This window comes from Aquarana catesbeiana, linkage group LG05 (assembly GCF_042186555.1).
Source record: "Aquarana catesbeiana isolate 2022-GZ linkage group LG05, ASM4218655v1, whole genome shotgun sequence".
NCBI lineage: Eukaryota > Metazoa > Chordata > Amphibia > Anura > Ranidae > Aquarana > Aquarana catesbeiana.
In genome coordinates, this window is record NC_133328.1 from 323671498 (window position 1) to 323692713 (window position 21216).

The 21216-nt window shown below is 40.6% G+C and overlaps 1 protein-coding gene across 1 annotated transcript in view; it reads right to left on the reverse strand.

Annotated features, from left to right (window-relative positions):
• Positions 1–21216, reverse strand: part of CDH18 (cadherin 18) — a 1382204-nt gene that overhangs the window by 347936 nt on the left and 1013052 nt on the right. The window contains exon 6 of the mRNA XM_073630863.1: positions 3414–3595. Coding sequence (XP_073486964.1) covers positions 3414–3595 — 182 coding nt within the window. The remainder of the gene's footprint in view (positions 1–3413; positions 3596–21216) is intronic.

Genomic DNA, 21216 nt, shown 5'->3' on the forward strand with positions numbered 1-21216 from the left:
GTATAAAATTGATCATTCCCTTTCTGTACAGTACAGTCCCTGAGTTTCTTAAGGCATGGTTCATAGTAACATAGCATTTGCACAAGTATTATTTTGTGTGTGATTTATCCTTGTTTGGGAGACATGTGGACTAGAACAATGTGTATCACTGCATGGAGCTTTAAAGTGGTCTATGCAAAAATGCAAAATCCACTTATCTTAGAGTCCCTCCCCTTCTCCTAAACTAAACATAAAACACTAATGAAAATTAAAATAAGCGGCTGCATGTGGGCATTGGACAGAGGAGGAGGAAGGAGCACCAGCGGGGGACCTGAGTTTCAGGGCCACTTTGTGCAATCCCATTGTACAGAGCAGGTAAGTATAGAGATGTTTGTTATTTTTAAAAAAATCCTTTACAATCATTTACATGTATTTATACCATTTAACACTGTCACACTTTGAATGACCATTGTGCGGTCATGCAACACTGTACCCATATTACATTTGTATTATTTTTTTTTTTTTTACACAAATAGAGCTTTCTTTTGGTGGTATTCTAAATTAAAGTGCTTCTAAACGATCACCTTGTAGAAACAACCCATTCAGTTTAAAATTGAAATGAAAGGCAAACGTGTGTATAAATATATAAAAAAAATTATAAATACTATTTTTCTCTTTTTTATAAGTGATCACATTCTCTCTGTTCCCTCTATTATCAGCTGCATAACAGCTGGATGGATGTTGAGCTTTCCTGTCTAGTATGATCAGTTTTTAACAGGAAAGCAGAGGGGCTGACAGGAACACCAGGAATTTCACACAAATAATTGTGACAGCAATAAAAGTGATCAGATTTTTTTTTTAAGGGATAATGTTAAAAAAGACTCAGCAAAAGAGTGAGACGATAGTGGAGAAGACTCAGCAGAGGCAGAAGACAGCAGACAGAGGGAGAAGTACCGAAGAGGGCTAGAAGACATCAGCGGAGAAGACCCGGAAAGGGAAGAAGAACCAGCAGAGGCAGAAGACATCAGCAGAAGAGCCATAGAGGGGAGAAGAGATTGGAAGAGACAACGGAGCTTCCTTAATAAATTACTTTAAAACATGTTGTGTTTTATTTGTGACACCTTTTTTTAGGTGAATGGGTAGGGGTACTCATTCATATAGGGTGGGGGACTGGAATCTGGGGGCCCCCCTTGTCAAAGGGGCTTCCAGATTCTGATAAGTTCCTCGCCCACAGACCCCAGCAACCAACGGCCAGGGTTTTCAGGCCCTTGTCCTCATCAACATGGGGAAAATGTGCATTGGGGTGGGGGGGGTGCAGGGCCCCCCTGCCCCTAAAGGATCCACACCCCCATGTTGAGGGCATGTGGCCTGGTATGGTTCAGGGGGGCTCTCGTTTTTCCCCACCCCTTATCCTGACCTTCCGGGCTGTGTGCTCGGATAAGGATCTGGTATGGATTTTGGGGGGACTCAATGCTGTTTTTCAGCGTGGGGGTTCCCCTTAAAATGCATACCAGACTGAAGGGCCTGGTATGCTCTTGAAGGGGGAACCCATGCCATTTTTAAAAAAAATTTGGTGTGGAGTTCCCCTTCAAAATCATAAGAGCACAAGTCGCATGCTGAAGTCGGATCAGTTAGGGTGGCGATCCGGCTTTGATCAGACTTCAGTGATATTCAATGGGCTGAATTAGGATCGAAGTCGGACCAAAGTAGTGCAGGGAGCATTTTCAAATTCGGACCGACTTGTGTCGGACCAGTTAAGACAGCTCCCATGGTGAAACTAAAAAACATTGTTTTTCACACGTCATATGACATGAGCTCCCAATGTCGGAGCGTTTGTCGTACCAGTGTGAACCCAGCCTTAATTGAACAAGTTGTGAGAACGTGCTAATTGTTTTCACATGGGATGGGTGACTATTAAGTAGAAAGATCCCTCTTTTTTGGTAATGTCTGTTTAGGCAACACTGTACATTTTTTAAATAATCAACAGATTGTTTGTGGTTTGACAAGATATGTTTCTGGGGCAATAAAAACAAAAATCACATATGCAAGTAATGGATAGTTTGTCATCATTTTCCTTTTACCCAATTTTGCGCTGACTGACTTTAATAAAGCTTCTAAAATATTAGAAATTTCATATTCAACCAACATTCAGTATCTCGCTTGCTCAAAATATGCAGAGGTGGAAATTACATCGTATGCATTGCTTTGATTTATTCACATGGTTCTCTGCTGTTGAATCTATGAAAGGTCTGGTTTATTTCTTTCTTTTTCTTTTATTGAAAGGCTGGAAGAGTTGTTTTTGATAAAATATTAAGTTTGCTAGTTTGTCTGCCAAAAACATTTCATGAAAGCTATGGAACTGAGGAAGAGAATCATTTTCAGATATAATATCTCAGATTCATTACACCATTTTTCAGCTCAAAGATAATAATAAACAGAGGCTGTGTCCACCAGTATTAGTTGTAAGACCATAACTGAATTTATAATGAAACTGTGTGTCACATTATAAAATAAAAATAGATAGATAGATAGATAGATAGATAGATAGATAGATAGATAGATAGATAGATAGATAGATAGATAGATAGATAGATAGATAGATAGATATTTACAATAAATGGATTTACAACAAATGGACCAAAAACATTACTTTAACCACTTCAGCCTCGGAAGGTTTTACCCCCTTCCTGACCAGAGCACTTTTTACAATTTGACGCTGGGCTGCTTTAACTGGTAATTGCATGTTCATGCAATGCTGTACCCAAACAAAATTGCACTCATTACTGTGTAATGAAACTGGTAGGAAAGGGGTTAAAACTATGGGGCGATCAAGGGGTTAAATGTGTGTTCTCTCAGTGTGTTCTAACTGTATGGGGATAGGACTGAGTAGGAGAGGAGACATATCACTGATCCTACTTACTAGGTACAAACAACATGTCTCCTCTCCTCTGACAGCACAAGGAATTGTGTGTTTACACACACAAATCCCCATGCTGGCGCTCATACACGTGGCCAGTGGCGATACGGGTTTCGCGGAGGGGAGCTATTCTGCCCCCATAAATACATGTGAGACGGTCGGGAACCGGTTAAAAAAAAATAATATTTTTGAATAAAAATGAGAAAAAAGAAAGTGAACAAGCAAACAGCCTGACTGACAGTCTGATTGAAGTTGTTGAACAGAATTGTGACAGCAGATGAGAACAAACTCCAAGCAGGGTGTTTTTTAATTATTTGTATACCAATGGCCAATACCTTATATCTAAAGGGCCGATCCTTGGATCTCTTAAAGAATCTACATTGAATGCCCTAAATTTCAATGTATTCAAGTCTTCATGTATAGTCCAGAACCATCATTTAATTAAAATATTTTGATGATCTTGAACCAAAATAGTGTCACATATATAATAAAGTCGCATTCAAAGAAAATAGTTTACCTTTTTGAGCAAAAGGATTCCCTCCCTTGTTTCTTTATCAGTGGATATGGAGAAAACACCATCCCCATTGACAATTAAGTATTTGATGTCAGCATTTAGTCCAATGTCTGCATCATTTGCCTTGATTTTTCCAACTGCTGAGCCCACTTGAGCTGATTCAGGAACATAAAGCTGATAATGTTCTGTTGAAAAATGTTTAAAAAAATAATGATTAGCATACAATAAATGGTCAGAAACAATCCCAATTAAAACAAAAGCAACACTAAAGCCTTTACGCCTGATTTACTAAAGAAAATCTGTGTTTGTTTTTGTATCAAAAAGCAAGACCAAATGACCAATCATGCTCTTAGTGTTCACAATGCAGATGGAGATGAATACATTAGTTTCTAGTTTACACATGGCATTGTTTGCTATTCTTCATAGGCTCCAGCGACTGACTGTATTGCAGAAAAGTGGTGGCTGCCTAAGAGAAAAGTTATTTTCCCCAATGTTTTGGGGACTTTTTGACATTTTGCTAGTTTGTATGTGAATTTCATGCAAGAACAATACCATAGAAGGTGTATACTAATAATATTAATGTGACTGTAAAAAAAAACATTGAAAGGAAAAAAAAATAATAGTCCCTGCTCAGATTACAACAGTGTGCATGTAATAAATACAGCAACATTTGCTAATATATATGTTTTGGTCATGACAACAGCGGGTACATTAATGGGTATTCATATTTCATATGCTGATTGCAGGGTTGCCAACTGTCCATATTTTTGGGGTATAGTTTCTAAACAGAAAATCTTTCTTGCACGTATCTATAAAGTGCAAGATACAGAAACAAAAAGCCAACAATAGGACAGTTTTTTTGCTCTTACTGACCAGCAGTATAAGAGGCACTGGGAGAGATTTACTAAAACTGGTGCACACATAATTTGGTGCAACTCTGCATAGTAACCAATCAGCTTCTAGGTTTTATTGAACAAGCTGAATTTAGAAGCTGATTAGGTACTTTGTACAAATGCACCAGATTTATTGTGCACTAGTTTTAGTAAATCTCCCCCACTGTTACATACTCTTGGCCACTGCACTTTGTATACTGTGTTGTATGCCACACAGTCGAGTGTTTGTTGTTGTTTGTTGTCTCAAGTATTGCCAGTTGCTAAATAGACCATGACTGTTTTAATGACATTCTTCTTGAAGGTAGGGTCAGAAAAAGTGGGGGAATTGCAATATATGCATTGACCATAATGCCGCGTACACACGGTCGGACTTTTCGTCTACAAAAGTCCAACGGACGCCGACGGACTAAAGCTGGCTGGTAATCCGATCGTGTGTGGGCTTCTCCGGACTTTCAGCAGACTTTTTCAGCCTCAAATCCGACGGACTTTAGATTTGAAACATGCTTCAAATCTTTACGTCGTAACTACGACGGACCCCGAAATCCGCTCGTCTGTGTGCTAGTCCGACGGACAAAAACCCATGCTAGGGCAGCTATTGGCTACTGGCTATGAACTTCCTTATTTTAGTCCGGTGTACGTCATCACGTACGAATCCGTCGGACTTTTGTGTGGTCGTGTGTAGGCAAGTCCGTTCGTTAGAAAGTCTGCTGCAAGTCCGCCGAAAGTCCGCCGGAAGTCTGTCGGACAGGCTGTCGGACTTTTGTAGACGAAAAGTCCGACCGTGTGTACGCGGCATAAGTGTATTCTTCAGCTGATAAGTTAAAGCGGAGTTCCACCCATTGTACTCCTCTCACCCTCCGGTGCCACAATTGGCACCTTTTGGGGGGAGGGGGGCAGGATACCTGTCTTTCATAGGTATGCTTTCGAGAGCCTCAGCCGTGGGTATTGACGTCACCACCCTGGCTCCCTCCTCCTCCCCCTGTCACTGGGCCAGAAGGAGAGAGGAGCGGAGCATCACACATGTGCAGTAGGGTTCCTGGCGTGAAGCCGAATGGCTACACTACTGGGTTCCCTTACTCGCAATGGAGGTGGCATGCACGGCTGATGGAAACATCAGCTGCTGTGCCGACATCGCTGGACTCCAGGACAGGTAAGTGTCTGATTTTTAAAAGTTAGCAGCTGCAGTATGTGCAGCTGCTGGCTTTTAATTTTTGCAGCGTTGGGCGGACCTCCGCTTTAAGGGATTGCATTCATTGGTCCTGAAAACATCCACGCACTGACGTAAACCTGAAACACAAGTGTATCAGTTCTCATAGTGATTTCTTTCCAGACTTATGTATGCTCTTTTAGTAAATAATGCCCTATTTTATACTGTCATAGTGATGTGCAGTAAAAAAAAAACTTTACAGATTGTAGGAATAGACTGATGTAGCATTTTGTATCTCCTTTTTACATTATGCCATTCACATTTTCAGTTTGTAATACAGATAAATATTTTAGGCTGGGGTGAAGAGACATTTTTTTTATCTATTCTGAGAAATGGCTGTGTGAACTGCACTAAAATACTAATTTCTATCATATACGTCATGTTCTGCTGTGTAACAAATTCAGCACAAATGCAGTTGAGAAAGAGGAAGATCCTTGTTTAATATCTGAAACCAAAGTCAGATAACCATGCTGTGACTTCTAGGGGTGCGAGTCACCGCATACAGCTGAGTAAAAGCTCACAAGCAATGCTGTTGATCTTGATGAAAGAGGCCAAAATGGACTTCTCTGCAAACTCATAACTCACAGGCTGCTCAGCTGTCGTCTGAATCACATACAGCAAAAGCAAATTTTACTTTTGGGGCTTAAATCTCTGACTATTAAAGTACAATGCAAATAGCTCTTTGCTGCTGGGCTTTAGTTATTAGAAAAATAATTTAGAAATATATCCACATGACATCAGATCAGTTAAAACTATTTAAATAAATAGTTGATGTAGCATTTGAATCGAGGGATGTACCTGAATAAAAGTAGAATATCCATCCATCCATTTACTGAAATAAATCATGTAAAATCAAAATCAATAAAAGTTTCCCTAAACGATGGAATTGCCAAAAGAAAATGATGTTTTTGTACTGTTCATCTTTATTATCTGCACATAGATTGGCCAGATTAGCAAAGAATAACTCGAATTAATGGCCTAGGAAATTGAAATGTATAATTCATATGATTCTCTGTAGACTTCATATACTGTATATGCTCAGGCAGACAAAAATAATGACAATTGAAGGATTTTATATTTTAAACTAAAAGTGTATCTTAAGCAAAACACCTACACCAAACAGTATAACCTTTTTTTAATCATAACAAAAAGGTGTATTCACAGGCACTTCCTTGTCTACGGTGACAATGGCTCAGTACAGCTGCAGTATGGTCCCCTTTTGCTGCATGCTCTTAAGTTGGACCCAAAACTGTTGTTCCAATGTAGAGTTCACTGGAACATACTGCAGTAGTCACTACAGTAAAATGATGATGTTATGCCGCGTACACACGGTCGGATTTTCCGTCGGGAAATGTTGGATGTGAGCTTGTTGTGGGAAAGTCCGACCGTGTGTATGCTCCATCGAACATTTGCTGTTGGACTTTCTGCCAACAAATGTTTGCTAGCAGGTTCTCAAATTTTCCGCCAACAAAACTTTGTTGTCGGAAAGTCAGATTGTGTGTACACAAGTCCGCACACAAAAGTTCACGCATGCTCGGAATCAAGTACGAGCTGGAAGCGATCGGTCTTGTAAAGCTATCATTCGTAATGGAGATAGCACTTTGTCACGTGGCAAATTTTGAAATCTCTCAATGCAGTGCATTCTCTTCTTCTTTATAATGCTATAATAATGAAGTTGCATTGCTGCTGATATTCATAGAGTTCTGACAAACAGATTTTTTATTATTTCTCGTGATATCCTGAATAATATTTGTTTTTGTTGTTTTTTTTTTTCTCGTGATCTCCAGAATAATCTTTTTTTTTTTTTTCTAGAGATCTCCATATTTTTTGTTTCATTTTGTGTGCCAAGTTACCACAACACCATTATTATCTTGTATTTTTTAACCTCAAAGATACAACTATGTTGGTATCCCTTGTTAGTCTGAGATTGTATTTTTGAAATGTACCTGCCTACTCACAAACAAACTGTCCTTTTTGAACTAAAACACATAGCCAAGTATTTGTCCAAACAAAAAATAGAAATTTAATACGGGTCATAACAAAATCAAGAGGAAGGCAATGCTGGAGAAACAGTTGGAATTGGTGAAGCCTTTGTACCCCAGGGCAGACATCAATTATTACTGTCAAAATTGGTAACCTGAGGAGTCCATTTAATAGGGAGCACAATAACAACGAAAGATCAGGAGCAGCAGCAGATGACATATATGTCCTGAGGCTGTGGTCTTACAACAGCCTGCGTTTTTTGCCAGACCACACAAAACCCAGGCCATCACTCTCAACACTTCCTTCCATGCTTCCTTCCATGCTGCTGTGGTGGGTTGGGTGGCTGTGGTGTTGCTGGAGGTGGTGGAGGAGTATGGTCCAACTCACACAGGTGGGTTTTATTTGTGAGTTTGCCCCTCGCCCCCTTGTTTAGGGTCTTCAAAATAATTTCCACACAGACTGTGTGTTGGCCCTCCTCCAAGTGTTCAAGCTTGCTTGCTGTGACACAGCCAAATTCTTCATGGCCACCAGGGGTCGTGTTATGAGCCGCAGTAGCCTGGCGAAGGAAAACAGTCGCTGACTCTGCCAGGTTCCTCACCTTCCTGGTCCTTTTGGTTGGAGGGTGGAGGGGAGGAACCTGGGATTCCGTCAGGCTGCTTGCCACAGCCTCCTCCTGGCCTAGACTTTCCTGTGTATGAAAATGGCACATAGTTTTAGGTTTTTGGTCATCAATCACACACAATTTTTAGCTCATGACTGTTGCAAATTGAATGTTACCAGATAAAAAAGACTATCATTCTGAATCAGTATTTTTCACTCTTGTCCCAATCATTTTTGGCTACTACTGTCTATTGATATGTAAACCCCTTTGTTTAATTCAGAAATTAGAGATCAATAACATCTAGTTAACATCATTCAATTTTTGTCAAGAAATATCTTCAACAATGCTATACCTGGCTCAAGCTGGGCACCTCCACATCTTCTTCCTGGGTGGAAGGCCCTGGTTGGACTTCAGGAGCCTCAGCTGATGTGGAAGAAAGTGTTGAAGGAAGTGTAGATAGTGATGGCCTGGGTTCTGTCTGGTCTGACAAAAAAAGCAGTCTGTCATAGTACCACAGCCTGGGTACATATACGTCATCTGCTGCTGCTCTGGATCTCATGGAACCCTGGACCTTCTTGCACTCCCTATTATATGTGCTCCTCAGGCTACCAATTTTGGCCTTCAAATAGTTGATGTCTGCCATGGGATACACTGGCTTCACCAATTCCAACAGTTTATCCAGCGCTGACTTCCTCTTTTGCTTGTTGGAGTAGTCCCTGCATTGGACTTGCCAGAGACATGGCAGCTCCCTGTACATATTTAGGAATTTGGGCAGGAAGTCCGGGTCCGTGAATTTATCCACCATTTTAGCTGCAAGACACAACACAAGACAAACCCTAATGTCAGGCTAAAGTCTCCTAATCTTGTCCCAATATAGGCCTCAATCTATAAGCAGTATAGGCCACTAACCACTGATGCCCCAAGTTACAATTGTACCTTTGTTTGCACGATCGGCGCGATCGGCGCTTACGATCCTCCGTCCTCCACTCACAGATCGTACATACGACGCCCGCATGTTATGCTTTATATACACTGCATGCGTCAAACTCCACCCCTGTCCTTCTTTCTAGTGTATTCCTTGCCTCTTCTCTTTCGGGGCAGTGGGAGAGCACATGGAGGAGACACAGCAGGTGTGTGCTGAGAGCAGCAACGACGAGGAAAGCCCTGAGCAGTTCCACATCCAGGAGGAGATATGAGGCCTCAAATATCTCCTTTGAGGAGAAGGTGGAGATGGTGGACATCTTGAAGAGGGCAGACTATGATGGGAAGTATGGACCATACAGAAACCCAAATGCGAGAAAGGCCAAGATCATGACTAAAGTTGGGAGAAGTCTGCACAGGACTTTTGGGGTACGACGATCCCAGGAGCAATTGAGGAAATGCTGGTCAGACGTGAAATTGAGGGAGCAAGATCAGTATAGAAGGGTCAGGAAAGTGCTGCAAAAAAGTATTTGTCATGTGTTCCTATTATTATTATTACTTTTATGCTGGTACATGTGCTTTTCTTTACTGTTGTACAGTTTAAAATGCCAAGTTTGAAACAATTGGATGACACTTCCAAGCAATGCCTCATATTACTATTTCTGGCCTCAAATGTCTGTCTACTAAGTATACCTTTTTTGTATTCACATAGGGGATAAAAGAATTGTGCCATCTGAGGACACCAGGAACCCCACAGCTCCTGAAGAAGGGGAACTCAGCACACAACCTGATGATGTGGATACAGAGTTTCAGGAAGTGGTCGAAATGGTGACCACAACAGGTTAGTGTCTGAGACCACAGCTTCAGGTAATAGATGTATGCCTGCATATTTATAACACATGGTGTGTTTTTTTTATTTTTAGGTGATGTGGATGTTGTGAAAGAAGAAACTCACTTCAACAGTGCAATTGCACAATTACTCATCAGTGAGATAATGGTGTACAATCAGGATTTAGAGAAGGCCAAGCAAAATATCAATGATGTTAAAAAAGACTGACCAACATCGTTGATGTTTTAGCCAAAATCTAAAACCACCAAAAACTGTAAACTTTGTCGTTATTGTTTTACGTTTTTTAAAAGTTTTAAAGTAATTGCAAAGCCAAGTTTTGAAGATGCACAGTGTGTCAACATGTGCTATCTGCCATTATGGGATATCAATGTACGCGTTTTGTGGGTGCAACCCTTTCCTCAAAACTAAATTAGGTGAGAGGAAGGGGTTGCACCCCGAAACACGTCCATTGTTCCCCCATGATGGAAGCTAGCACATGTTGACACACTGTGGCTTATTTCAAAAAAAGCAAAACCACTTTGCACTACAAGTGCAATGCAAGTGCACTTGAAAGTGCACTTGTAGGGCAAAGTGGATTGTCCTTTCTGAAATAAAGCCCATTGTGTCAACATGTGCTAGCTCACATCATGGGGGATCAATGCACATGTTTTGGGGTGCAACCCCTTCCTCTCACCTACTTTTTTTTCGAGGAAGGGGTTGCACCCACAAAACGCGTACATTGATATCCCATGATGGCAGATAGCACATGTTGACACACTGTGTGTTTTGTGGCTTTAGAAAAATAGATGTAGGGAAACGACACACATTTTAGGCATGGGATCATGAGGGAAATCCACATTTTGAGTCCCAATTTGTGTGCATCTTCAAAATGTGGCTTTTACAGGGGTGAGATCACACCATCTGATGAAGACAAAATCAACACAGTTTTGACATACTAATGTCTCATATGAAAGTGTAAAAGAATTTCCGCGCTCACAGACTGGAAGCAGGTTTGCAGCCTCCCCTCACACACCCCCAAAAGGGGTGAGATATAGTATTGAGAGCTTATAGATAGGGGCGAGTGGCGCTACCTGTATTGAATACCAAACTACGTGCTCGTGTATAAATATATAAAGGGTGTGTGCCCAGTAGGTTTATAACCCATGCTACTGTATGTAAAAACCAGTGCCTCCTAATCCTAGGATATAAATGGTTAACCTTCCACCCAAATGTGAATTAATCAAGTAAATAATATACTAAATAAAACAATAAACATTCCCTCTAGTGCGTGAAGGAGAATAGATATCTATGAATTACTAGATGCAGATTATCCTCTTATAATGATACCTGTGCATTAATAACATTAGTCTAAAAATGCATCTTGACACCCAATATTTCATACAACTCCCTGTGCTCTCACCCGTGTGACTGAGCAGGTGGAGAGTGTAATCAAAATCCAATACTACCACATTTAGAAAGTGCAATATTAGTGAATTATTAAAAAAACATATTTTTAAAAAAATGACACCTATAAAAATATAAAAATTAAAAAATAAAATAAAAATGAAAATTATCAGGAATAGGAATTAACATATATGAAAGAGTCCCACATTACAGAGTTCCAGCATAGATATAATTGCATAGAATTGCATAAAGTTCCACCATGAATAGGGTTCCTGTGGATAGTGACTTTTGTGATGGCATCAATTTTAAATCCAGTGACTTGCGGTGCTCCCCCTCAAGGATCCCCACTCACCGGCTCCCTATACCCCTGCAGGGGTAATAGGCATGTATTATCTGGCCGTGGATGACATCTGGGATTCCAGTAGAGTTGTCCCCGGGGGTTACCCTCCAGATATGGTATCTCCTTAAGTGATCCTGGTTATCCTCATGAGAAAGAAACAGGGCTCTCGTAGTGTGATACCGTAAAAATTACTTTATTTAAAAAGCTATTAAAACCAGCACAAAAACGAAAACGAAATAAAAAGTTTAAAAGTTCCAAACTCCTGCTACAAGAGCCTGGCATTCACACTGCGTATAGAAATCAAGCCCGGATAGGAGCCCGTGGATGTATTTCCTCAGCTGAGCAGCGTGCGCCTCAGCTGCGCTCCAAGCTCCTTCCGACTTCCGTTTGTGATGTAAGTATGTAGCCCCGCCTTACGCGTTTCTTCATCGACGTTATCAAAGGCGTGACTGACGTACTTAGTGCAGGGCTTATGAGGACAAGCGGATGTATCTCCTCCCATGGGCGGGATCCCCTTGATGTATTACGAGGCTTCCCTGCCGGATTACACTACTCTCAAATACGGGGTTATTTAATATTAGTGTCTCAGTTTAAAGGCTTGATACTCCCGCTTGCTATCATTAACGACAGACATATGCATTGAGTAATGCTCATATACAGTACATTTCACTGTTTATGCAAATAACACTCTGTATATAATTGTAAATTAATCACGGGGTAGTACCATTTTCTCAGTCCATGTATAGGAATTACAAAAGCTGGGGGGAGGACGTAAAAGGGAAGGGCATAATTGAGATGACTAGCTAATGTTATATATTTTTTTCCATGGCCAGCACAATAAGTATGTGCTATGACTTATAGATCAATACAAATCAATTACCCTATCCCATATTTATGCCCTAGGTTGACTGTTATATGCTGGACTGAGAAATGTATGGCAACCCCATACATAAGGGAGACATGCTTTTGATAAGGGAAACCATTAGATCCATATGTATAGTATACAATTGCCCCATTATAGGGTTGATAATCACCATTTACATACCATTATCCATACATGTATCTATATGTATATATACGCTGTCATGTGTCCTACCCTACCCCATCTCAGGGGGGGGGGATTTTCTTTATTTTCTTTGTACCCCTCCTATAGGGAGAGGACCTCTCGTACAATATAAAGAGGAATACAAGACCCTGTATAGAATAAGCCACCCAAATCCAAGGGGAAGAAAACCACATATGGGATAAAGTATTAGACCCCTATTGCTATGCCCAATACTCCCATTTAGAGGTCCCTGTCGGGGTATCCTTTGGTTCCATCAGCAAGTGTACATATACCCTGTCATGTGTCCTGCCCTAACCCATATCAGGGGGGGGTCTTATTTGTGCCCCTCCTGTTGGGAAGAAGCTTACATACACAAAAGAGAGGGATAAAAGACCCTGTATAGATTAAGCCACCCGAATCCACGGGGATAAAGTATTAAACTCCTAGTACTATGCCCAATATGCCCATTTTGGAGGTCCTTGTCAGGGTATCCTTTGGTTCTATCCGCATAGAGGGGAGGTGGGTATGGGCCTTGTACTAGGCTCTCCACCACCAGTGATCTTAATGTATATCACTAAATATTACAGAGGTCAATGTACACATATTTGCTATATAACTCAGGGCACCAATAGGTAATACCCATTTTATATCTAGGGATTGGCTATGAAGCAGTTAAGATCTATATCCAAATGTAACCCCTTAGGGGCCAGGGATTGCAACCGATAGATCCACTCGGTTTTGTTTTGAGAAATGAGTGTGAGCTTATTATTTCCTCTCCAATGGTCCTCAATATGGTCTATACCGTAGAACACAAGCCCTGTGGGGTCCCGCTGATGTACCTCATTAAAGTGTCTATATAGATGGTGTTTAGGGGATCCAATCTTGATACAATTAATATGTTCCCTTATTCTAACTGCTAACGGCCGGGTAGTTCTTCCCACATACTGCAGGTGACAAGGACATTCTATAATGTATGTCACATGCGTAGTCTGGCATGTGATTAGTTTTTTTATTTTATATTGTTTGTGGTCAACTGTAGATTTGAATACTTCTTTCTTTCTAGGCTGTGGTTTGCTGACCCTACATGCTAAACACCTGCGACATTTGTAAAATCCTTTCAACCCAGCACTGATTTTTACTTGCTTAGGAGGGTCTATGGCATTGTGTACTAGGTAGTTCCGGAGACTAGGTGCTCTTCTATATACAAATTTAGGTCTTCTAGGGAGGATTTTTGATAATACCCTGTCCTCTTGTAGGATAGGCCAGTATCTGTTAATAATGTGTTCAACATCTTTATATTGATTATTGTATCCTGTAATAAACAGGATCTCTTCTTGTTTGTTCTTTATCTTCTTGTTGTTATTCATTAGGGTCTTCCTGTCTATTTTCATTATCTCCAGCTTCAATTTGGCCAGGGTATCCTTTGCATATCCTTTTTCTTGGAACCTCTGAATTAACACGACTGCTTGTTTTTTAAAATCTTCAATACGATCACAATTCCTGCGAAGACGCATTAGTTGACCCTTTGGGATATTTCCCTTCCACCTTGGATGGTGGCAGCTGGAAGTGGGTATATACCCGTTCCGGTCTGTGTCCTTAAAAAAGGTACGGGTACCGAGAGATGGTCCTGACTTGAAGATTTCCAAGTCTAGGTACTCAATCTTCTGAGAGTTCCATTTACCTGTAAACGTAATACCATATTTGTTGTTGTTCAGTTGTCCAAGGAAATGTTCAAGGGTGTCCGATGTTCCATCCCATAGAATAATTAGGTTGTCAATGTAGCGCCTGTACATCTTAATTTGGGGGATTTTTCTCCCATAGATATACTCTTCCTCCCACATATTTAGGAAGAGGTTCGCTACACTGGGGGCATACCATGCCCCCATGGCTACACCTTTGGTTTGCACATAGTAGTTGTTATTGTACCAAAAATAATTGCATTCCATGGCCAATTTGAGCCCCTCCAGGATATAGTTAATCTGCTGTTGTTTCATCCCTGTATTTTCATGCAATGCTTTTTCTACTCCGGCTAGACCATCTTTTTATACAATACTAGTGTACAATGAATTTACGTCTATAGTTGCCAGGATCCAATTGCTGCCATCTCTAACTTCTTGAAGTTCCTGGATGAGCTGTTGGCTATCCCTTAAGTATGATTTACCTCGTTGGACTAACGGCTTCAGGTATTTGTCCAGGTATTCCCCTAATCTTGAAAATATGGAGTTAATCCCACTAATTATGGGCCTTCCTGGTGGTTTATGTATTCTTTTATGTATTTTTGGTGTGTAATACATAACTGGAGTTTTTGTGGATGTTGAAAACAGATATTCGGCTTCTTTTGGGTTTAATATCCCTATTTTCTTCCCTTTTTCAATGTAGGTCTTCAATTTCTTCTGATACTTCTTTTTGGGGTTGCCTTTTAATTTCTTGTATGTGTTCTCCACCTTTAAGAGGTTTTCCATTTCTTCCTGGTAGTCCTTCTTATCCAGGATGACCAGTCCTCCCCCTTTATCCGCTGGTCATATAACTACTTCATGTCTTTCCCCCAGCTTCTTAATAGCATCCCATACGTGTTTCCCTTTTCTGTCTTTCCTCCTTAGATTTCTCAAGTCTTCTTCAACCATTTTTTTAAATGCATTCATGCACTGGCTCCCTGGCGTCTTCGGATTATAAACAGAGTTATTTTTTAGGTTGGTTTGTATGTACTCCGGGATTTCCCGAGTACCCTCTACTTGATTCAGAGTGAAATATATCTTCAAGTTCAGTTTCCTCATGAACTTTTGGAGGTCAATATATGCTTCGAATTTATCTAACGCTTTTTCCGGCGCGAACTTGAGTCCCAAGTCCAGCACCTTAAGCTCTTCGTCAGAAAAAGTGGAGTTACTAAGGTTAAAAATCCCTTTCCCTAGTACACCTGGCAACTATAGATGTAAATTCATTGTACACCAGTATTGTACAAAAAGATGGTCTAGCCGGAGTAGAAAAAGCATTGCATGAAAATACAGGGATGAAACAACAGCAGATTAACTATATCCTGGAGGGGCTCAAATTGGCCATGGAATGCAATTATTTTTGGTACAATAACAACTACTATGTGCAAACCAAAGGTGTAGCCATGGGGGCACGGTATGCCCCCAGTGTAGCGAACCTCTTCCTAAATATGTGGGAGGAAGAGTATATCTATGGGAGAAAAATCCCCCAAATTAAGATGTACAGGCGCTACATTGACGACCTAATTATTCTATGGGATGGAACATCGGATACCCTTGAACATTTCCTTGGACAACTGAACAACAACAAATATGGTATTACGTTTACAGGTAAATGGAACTCTCAGAAGATTGAGTACCTAGACTTGGAAATCTTCAAGTCAGGACCATCTCTCGGTACCCGTACCTTTTTTAAGGACACAGACCAGAACGGGTATATACCCACTTCCAGCTGCCACCATCCAAGGTGGAAGGGAAATATCCCAAAGGGTCAACTAATGCGTCTTCGCAGGAATTGTGATCGTATTGAAGATTTTGAAAAACAAGCAGACGTGTTAATTCAGAGGTTCCAAGAAAAAGGATATGCAAAGGATACCCTGGCCAAATTGAAGCTGGAGATAATGAAAATAGACAGAAAGACCCTAATGAATAACAACAAGAAGATAAAGAACAAACAAGAAGAGATCCTGTTTATTAAAGGATACAATAATCAATATAAAGATGTTGAACACATTATTAACAGATACTGGCCTATCCTACAAGAGGACAGGGTATTATCAAAAATCCTCCCTAGAAGACCTAAATTTGTATATAGAAGAGCACCTAGTCTCCGGAACTACCTAGTACACAATGCCATAGACCCTCCTAAGCAAGTAAAAATCAGTGCTGGGTTGAAAGGATTTTACAAATGTTGCAGGTGTTTAGCATGTAGGGTCAGCAAACCACAGCCTAGAAAGAAAGAAGTATTCAAATCTACAGTTGACCACAAACAATATAAAATAAAAAAACTAATCACATGCCAGACTACGCATGTGACATACATTATAGAATGTCCTTGTCACCTGCAGTACGTGGGAAGAACTATCCGGCCGTTAGCAGTTAGAATAAGGGAACATATTAATTGTATCAAGATTGGATCCCCTAAACACCATCTATATAGACACTTTAACGAGGTACATCAGCGGGACCCCACAGGGCTTGTGTTCTACGGTATAGACCATATTGAGGACCATTGGAGAGGAAATAATAAGCTCACACTCATTTCTCAAAACGAAACCGAGTGGATCTATCGGTTGCAATCCCTGGCCCCTAAGAGGTTAAATTTGGATATAGATCTTAACTGCTTCATAGCCAATCCCTAGATATAAAATGGGTATTACCTACTGGTGCCCTGAGTTATATAGCAAATATGTGTACATTGACCTCTGTAATATTTAGTGATATACATTAAGATCACTGGTGGTGGAGAGCCTAGTACAGGGCCCATACCCACCTCCCCTCTATGCGGATAGAACCAAAGGATACCCTGACAAGGACCTCCAAAATGGGCATATTGGGCATAGTACTAGGGGTTTAATACTTTATCCCTGTGGATTCGGGTGGCTTAATCTATACAGGGTCTTTTATCCCTCTCTTTTGTGTATGTAAGATTCTTCCCAACAGGAGGGGCACAAATAAGACCCCCCCCTGATATGGGTTAGGGCAGGACACATGACAGGGTATATGTACACTTGCTGATGGAACCAAAGGATACCCCGACAGGGACCTCTAAATGGGAGTATTGGGCATAGCAATAGGGGTCTAATACTTTATCCCATATGTGGTTTTCTTCCCCTTGGATTTGGGTGGCTTATTCTATACAGGGTCTTGTATTCCTCTTTATAATGTACGAGAGGTCCTCTCCCTATAGGAGGGGTACAAAGAAAATAAAGAAAATCTCCCCCCCCTGAGATGGAGTAGGGTAGGACACATGACAGCGTATATATACATATAGATACATGTATGGATAATGGTATGTAAATGGTGATTATCGACCCTATAATGGGGCAATTGTATACTATACATATGGATCTAATGGTTTCCCTTATCAAAAGCATGTCTCCCTTATGTATGGGGTTGCCATACATTTCTCAGTCCAGCATATAACAGTCAACCTAGGGCATAAATATGGGATAGGGTAATTGATTTGTATTGATCTATAAGTCATAGCACATACTTATTGTGCTGGCCATGGAAAAAAATATATAACATTAGCTAGTCATCTCAATTATGCCCTTCCCTTTTGCGTCCTCCCCCCAGCTTTTGTAATTCCTATACATGGACTGAGAAAATGGTACTACCCCGTGATTAATTTACAATTATATACAGAGTGTTATTTGCATAAACAGTGAAATGTACTGTATATGAGCATTGCTCAATGCATATGTCTGTCGTTAATGATAGCAAGCAGGAGTATCAAGCCTTTAAACTGAGACACTAATATTAAATAACCCCGTATTTGAGAGTAGTGTAATCCGGCAGGGAAGCCTCGTAATACATCAAGGGGATCCCACCCATGGGAGGAGATACATCCGCTTGTCCTCATAAGCCCTGCACTAAGTACGTCAGTCACGCCTTTGATAACGTCGATGACGAAACGCGTAAGGCGGGGCTATGTACTTACGTCACACACGGAAGTCGGAAGGAGCTTGGAGCGCAGCTGAGGCGCACGCCGCTCAGCTGAGGAAATACATCCACGGGCTCCTATCCGGGCTTGATTTCTATACGCAGTGTGAATGCCAGGCTCTTGTAGCAGGAGTTTGGAACTTTTAAACTTTTTATTTCGTTTTCGTTTTTGTGCTGGTTTTAATAGCTTTTTAAATAAAGTAATTTTTATGGTATCACACTACGAGAGCCCTGTTTCTTTCTCATGAGGATAACCAGGATCACTTAAGGAGATACCATATCTGGAGGGTAACCCCCGGGGACAACTCTACTGAAATCCCAGATGTCATCCACGGCCAGATAATACATGCCTATTACCCCTGCAGGGGTATAGGGAGCCGGTGAGTGGGGATCCTTGAGGGGGAGCACCGCAAGTCACTGGATTTAAAATTGATGCCATCACAAAAGTCACTATCCACAGGAACCCTATTCATGGTGGAACTTTATGCAATTCTATGCAATTATATCTATGCTGGAACTCTGTAATGTGGGACTCTTTCATATATGTTAATTCCTATTCCTGATAATTTTCATTTTTATTTTATTTTTTAATTTTTATATTTTTATAGGTGTCATTTTTTCAAAAATATGTTTTTTTAATAATTCACTAATATTGCACTTTCTAAATGTGGTAGTATTGGATTTTGATTACACTCTCCACCTGCTCAGTCACACGGGTGAGAGCACAGGGAGTTGTATGAAATATTGGGTGTCAAGATGCATTTTTAGACTAATGGTATTAATGCACAGGTATCATTATAAGAGGATAATCTGCATCTAGTAATTCATAGATATCTATTCTCCTTCACGCACTAGAGGGAATGTTTATTGTTTTATTTAGTATATTATTTACTTGATTAATTCACATTTGGGTGGAAGGTTAACCATTTATATCCTAGGATTAGGAGGCACTGGTTTTTACATACAGTAGCACGGGTTATAAACCTACTGGGCACACACCCTTTATATATTTATACACGAGCACGTAGTTTGGTATTCAATACAGGTAGCGCCACTCGCCCCTATCTATAAGCTCTCAATAATGTCTCATATGGCCTTCACTTTATCAAAGTTGAACTTTGTAAGTTCCTGAGTTAGGTATGTGTATGTTATGGTTTTAAACACGCCTGTTTAGCCACAAAAAAGGCTATATACTGTCAAACATACATGTTATACACCAAAGATGTTGGTTTGTTAAAAAACCCTGTTCTAATGCACATGTGAATGTGCTTAGAGTAAAATGTTTTATACTCAACAATGTGTGGCTTCTTCTTTCAATGCCCAATACCAGTTTTTTTAGTAAGTTGGTGAAGTTACAGTGGCAATGGGGGTTATTTACTAAAGGCAAATCCACTTTGCACTACAAGTGCACTGTCAGTGCACTTTCAAGTGCACTGGCAGTGCACTTGTAGTGCATAGTGGATTGGCCTTCAGTAAATTACATACATTCAGTGCATTACATACATTAACAACAAAAACATTGTGTGTCTGTGTGTGTGTGTGTGTGCGTGTGTGTGTGTGTAGCAGACCCACAGCACATCATAATAGTTAGCTGAAGAAGAGATTGTCACCTCATGTATCAAATAAGTTATGTTTGCACTATTGAAGAAAATGGCCAAAAGTAAAAGGCCATTGGAGAAATTGGAGACAGATAAGAAACGCAAGCAGTAAATCAAATGAAATATGAGTTTAGATTTTAACAACAATTTTATTTGAAAGAGCTTAAAGATTCTCTGGCATATCAATGGCCCCCCTACCCACAAAGTACTCCACATAGCTTTGCCGTACTTCGTGGGCGCTTTGGGGGGGCAAGCCAGGATGGCCAGGTTCAAGCGCTGTCATTGTTTCTGCCAGTGAGTCGGCCTCAGTTGCAACTGAGCCCAGATAGTTAGCTGCATTCTTATGCAGAAAATTATGCAGAATGCAGCAGCTTAAAATGATGTGGTTCAGTTTGTATTCGGCCATGTTTATGGTCGTTTGGAATAGCTGGAACCGGCTGGCCATTATGCCAAAGGTGTAGTGAATGTGTAATGTGGTAATCTGCGCTACCCCAATCAGTGCAAAAAAAAAAAAATGATGAAATGCAGTCAATACAAATACATATATGTGTAATGGTGCTGCAATCTAAAAAAATGGAATACTCAGTTTTACCAGGAATAAAATAGAAAATAGATGCGCAACCCACAAAGAAAAAACTAGTTAAAACTGCTGTGTACAAATAACACACAAAGGAAATGGAATAAGTGCACCCTAATACTCTAATGTGACAAATAAATAAATGGAATATTGTGAATGTCCGGATGAATCTCAAATAGCCTCCATCCACATACAATATAAGCATAAACAAAAACGTGCTGAAACAAATAAGTGCTAAAACAGATAAAGGAACTCCAGTGTTAGCAAAACCACAAAAAAAGGTCCATAGTGCATAAGGTACAGCTCATATGGAAAGGGGTTATTCTGATGAAGAGCCCCAATGTATCCTTTTCAGCATATGGTCTCACCAGATGGTCAGGGAATATAAGAAAGGGGAGGCCAGGTGGCCGCTTACCGGAACTGTAGGACCCCTATTACAGAGGTTTTGTAGGCACAAACAGAAATGAACGGTCAGTCACAGGCGGCAAATTCAAAGGTCCATCCAGATCCTCTCATCCACCCGCATGCCAGACTTTAATGCATTCCACAGGTGGAAATTATAAAGGAGGTCTCTCCTCATGTGTTCAGACTAAGAGCCTCTGCCTGAATTTAAGACCAACAATAACATTTGGACACATTTTAGGGGGTGTTTGGGGTAAGCACTACAATGGAGAAGAAAAAATACATTGTTAAGTGACTAGGCTAGGTGTGTATGGGCCCAGGATAGCATGCTGGGGAGGTTAGTTAAGACAAA